General features: G+C 39.3%; 1 protein-coding gene across 1 annotated transcript; it reads left to right on the plus strand.

Annotated features, from left to right (window-relative positions):
* The first annotated feature begins 986 nt into the window (after nt 1-986).
* On the plus strand, nt 987-2215 carry LOC109828521 (23 kDa jasmonate-induced protein-like). The gene is made up of 2 exons (XM_020395498.1): nt 987-1292; nt 1815-2215. Exons 1-2 carry the CDS (start codon nt 987-989, stop codon nt 2025-2027), a joined length of 519 nt encoding a protein of 172 aa, XP_020251087.1. The 3' UTR covers nt 2028-2215.
* Nucleotides 2216-4325: the final 2110 nt, after the last annotated feature.

The following is a 4325-nucleotide window of genomic DNA, read 5'->3' on the forward strand; positions in this document are numbered from 1 at the left end:
CGAGGCATCTGCATGAACATGCTTATAATTGGTATAAACATAAATGTCCGAAGGCCTTAACGGGTATAAAACGATATTGCACCAGTCAACATATGTACTGATTTTGCTCCTTTTTAAGTTTTGATGGCTATGTCCCTTTTCTCCGTTCAATTGATCCTATGGAAATCAACACAATCATAATATTCAAGAAATAGTTCTGATCCATGATATTGAGTATGTTCCCTTCATTTGTTTGGCATTCATTTATTTAGCATCCATCCATTTATAAAGCAGGCATCAATAAAGTCGCTAGCAGTTTTAGGCAAAAGACTTAACAACTATTACATTTAAAAGAAGTTACACTTAAAAGTAGAACAATCTAACCACTCAAGCTTTGTGCCTACATGTACATTAATATTATATAAGAATCCTAATCTGCTCTAAGCCATTCCTTAATATGCAAGTCAGTAAAGCTACAAAAATTATCTACTTCTTGTATATATTTGTGCCCTTGAAAGAACAAAAATAACAATTTAGAATTGAAAAGGTTCTTGTTGGTAGAACAAAGCTTACTAAGATTAAACTCAATTATAAGAACAGAGATTTTATATACCTTGCGGAAGTCCCCAGTGGTGTGGGCAGCAACATCCTCCTCAAGGGATCTCTGCATCGATTATAAGAACAGAGATTTTATCTACCCTTTAGCTAATCAAATCAATTCCAATAGTGGGATTTAATACAATAGCTTGTTCGGTATAGGTAAATATAAATATATAATATACATGTGACGGGCAATGGGCGTGGAAACTGGTGTTCCCACCTCACCTGTAAACTATGTTTTTATCTAAAGACACCCTACACATTGCGGTGGTTCGCGAACGAATGAGCTAAGTATGAACGAATGAGGCACTAAAATTGACGGCGAAATACGCAGGCAAGGAGATATCGCAGCTCGACAGAGCGACGGAGGCTCTAAACAAGAAAGATGAAGCTCTACCCTCGAAGAGATGGAGAAGTTAATTCTTGGTCAGGGTCCGACCACAATCTGCATGGTTTACAATGCCACTGGGGCCCCCATCTATTTCGTTACAGATAAGAACTGGCATGGATATCTTAAGAGCCCCAAATTCCCGGAAAAAATTGAGAATGGGCAGTGGGGTGTTTTTAGTCATTCATCCATGTTGACTGCGCACACCACCGGATTCTCTGCTGCTGTTGTCTATCGCGCCGAGGATATCGTTAGCGGTGACAAGAATGACTGGATGTTTTCTTGGTACGACGGGTTATTGACGAAAGAAGGCGTTCTTCAAAAGGTAACATTAGGAGGCTCAGGCTATTATGATTTTTTTTATTAGCGTTAATTTCACAATAGACCGCCTGCAGTATCGCTCTTTTGAATTTACCAATCTGCAGTTTCATTGTTGCAAATAGACCCCTTGGGTAGAATCGTTAATTTCATCCTGGGTGTACGGGAAATTTTCACTTCAGGATAAAATAGTCAAAAAATAATAATAATTCAGGGGTCTATCTACGGCAATGAAAGTAAAGGGACAGTAAGTGCGAAAACAAGGATATAGTGGAGGTTCTTGTGCAATTACCCTTATAAGTCTTATATATCTAGCTACAAATGTTCAAGCTCCCCCCATGCATGCACGGACAAGTTACTCTTACTTACTTCCATCAGATACAAAAATTTAATTCGTCAAAAAGATTCATGGTAATTTTCAATAATAATAATTTTTTTTTATTATAGTAACTTTGCCAAAACGTCTCAAAATTAATTATAGTTCTGTGAAAAGTTAAGCCCGCATTATGGAAATATAATCTTGATGCAGGCATATACTGAGATGGGGGAAGCCGGACTCTTTCAAGGGGAAGAAGTATGGAACAAGATCAAACAACAAACTGAGTACGCCAAAGCCAAAACATTTTGCGAATGGAAAATATACGCAGCACATGTGGAGATCGACAACAAGAATCCAGCACATTATAAGGTTAAATTACTGGTTCTCTCGCTGAGAATCAATGAACAGCCTGCAACTAAATGACTTTGACCCTGTGAAATTTGCAATGTCAGCACAATATGGACACTAATAAGCTGTATGTGTTGATGCAGTGGAGAATAACAATGTCCTCGTATCTCCTTTTCCTTTTTCTTTATTTCGTAGTGTGGTGATGAAATACGTTTTGCCTTTCTGTGGTTGTTGCTTGTTAAATAATGAAGTGAAGTTTGCTAGTGGCTATATGTAGAGCATGTCCATATGTAGAGCATCTTGTGCGCAACGGAAATTTCGGCAGCACCTCTGGTACTCGACAAGAGAGTAGATCTCAACTAAATCTCTGTTTCACAAAGAAAACAAGAACCGAAAGCAAAATATCTCAACAAAGTGGGATATCAGCTCTTCCTCTCATCAGTTCTAGGACTAACCTGTCGAGAGAACCTAAGCAAGGTATTACAACGTGGTTCGGCAAATTGCCTACGTCCACGGGGCAAGGAGGGGGGAGATCTACTAATAGAAGGAGAGAGTACAAATAGGGTTTACAATCACACAAATTAAACCCTCAAACAATCCCTCACAGTCTCTCTCTCAAAAGAGCCTTTGTTTTTCTTGTTGCACGCAGCCCAAGAAAACCCTCTGCCTTTTCACAGCACCCCCTCTTTTTGCACGAAGCTTGCACGCCGCCGCTACTTGCACAAAGACAATGAAGAGACAGCCGAAATTTTTCTTCACCCTCTGTTCTTGCACACCAACCTAGGTTACGAATAGAAGAGAAGTATATAGTTGCAGTACATTGGCTATCGGGTGGGCTTTGTCCAGGAAACAAAAGCTTTGCACCAGCTCGTAGCCCCCGCAATCACTTCATGTGGGTGTTGCTTTGCTGCCGCTATCTCTTCACGGGGAACGTGGTGGCCCACGTTCACAAACTTGATGGCCCCTTATCTCCTCACACGTTCAGACTTGAACGTGTGTGTGGCTAATGTTCACAATTCTCCACCTAAAGCCATAAATTTGCTTTTAGCAGATAGATTTCAGGGAATGTTGTTTTTCAGTGGAACCATTTTATAAGACCAATAGAATATTAGGGACTAAAATGCAATTTCTAAGATTTGAGGCATTATTATGCAATTTTTTAGAATTTAAAGGACTAACATCTAAAAAAACTCTTATTTTCTAACACATTCACTTTCGAAAACTTTTTTCAGGCGAATAAGCACAAAGTTTACTCGTCTGTTCTTTGAACCCACCTACTTTCACAATCACTCTTAGACGCATTGAAATATTTTTGAATTTAATATTTAGCAATTTGGTATAAAATATAAGTTTTAATATTTTTGTTCTAAATGATTAACTACATATATATAGTGCATTTTTAAAATACTTAGACCATTATTTTTTGGGGTTTGTCACACCGATGCTACGACATCGCGCGGATCAATTTTGATCGTTTATTTAGTGACATCCCTTTCTATATAATATATCAAATGACTGGTCAAGAGAATTGCTAAGGCACACGTTTTAAACGGGAATTGATAATGATCCAGTTTAAGTTTTATGTTTTTGCCAATTACTACGTGACTAAATACAATAGCTTGTTCGGTATAGGTAAATATAAATATATAATATACATGTGACGGGCAATGGGCGTGGAAACTGGTGTTCCCACCTCACCTGTAAACTATGTTTTTATCTAAAGACACCCTACACATTGCGGTGGTTCGCGAACGAATGAGCTAAGTATGAACGAATGAGGCACTAAAATTGACGGCGAAATACGCAGGCAAGGAGATATCGCAGCTCGACAGAGCGACGGAGGCTCTAAACAAGAAAGATGAAGCTCTACCCTCGAAGAGATGGAGAAGTTAATTCTTGGTCAGGGTCCGACCACAATCTGCATGGTTTACAATGCCACTGGGGCCCCCATCTATTTCGTTACAGATAAGAACTGGCATGGATATCTTAAGAGCCCCAAATTCCCGGAAAAAATTGAGAATGGGCAGTGGGGTGTTTTTAGTCATTCATCCATGTTGACTGCGCACACCACCGGATTCTCTGCTGCTGTTGTCTATCGCGCCGAGGATATCGTTAGCGGTGACAAGAATGACTGGATGTTTTCTTGGTACGACGGGTTATTGACGAAAGAAGGCGTTCTTCAAAAGGTAACATTAGGAGGCTCAGGCTATTATGATTTTTTTTATTAGCGTTAATTTCACAATAGACCGCCTGCAGTATCGCTCTTTTGAATTTACCAATCTGCAGTTTCATTGTTGCAAATAGACCCCTTGGGTAGAATCGTTAATTTCATCCTGGGTGTACGGGAAATTTTCACTTCAGGATAAAATAGTC

Source organism: Asparagus officinalis, unplaced genomic scaffold (assembly GCF_001876935.1).
Source record: "Asparagus officinalis unplaced genomic scaffold, Aspof.V1 AsparagusV1_Un1996, whole genome shotgun sequence".
NCBI classification, from domain to species: Eukaryota; Viridiplantae; Streptophyta; class Magnoliopsida; order Asparagales; family Asparagaceae; genus Asparagus; species Asparagus officinalis.

What these genes read in the sequence shown, in the direction of transcription:
- LOC109828521 (XM_020395498.1), top strand. Translation starts at nt 987, where the DNA reads ATGGAGAAGTTAATTCTTGGTCAGGGTCCGACCACAATCTGCATGGTT. An exon ending in AAGAAGGCGTTCTTCAAAAG is followed by an intron (nt 1,293 to 1,814) that starts GTAACATTAGGA and finishes ATCTTGATGCAG; the next exon opens with GCATATACTGAGATGGGGGA.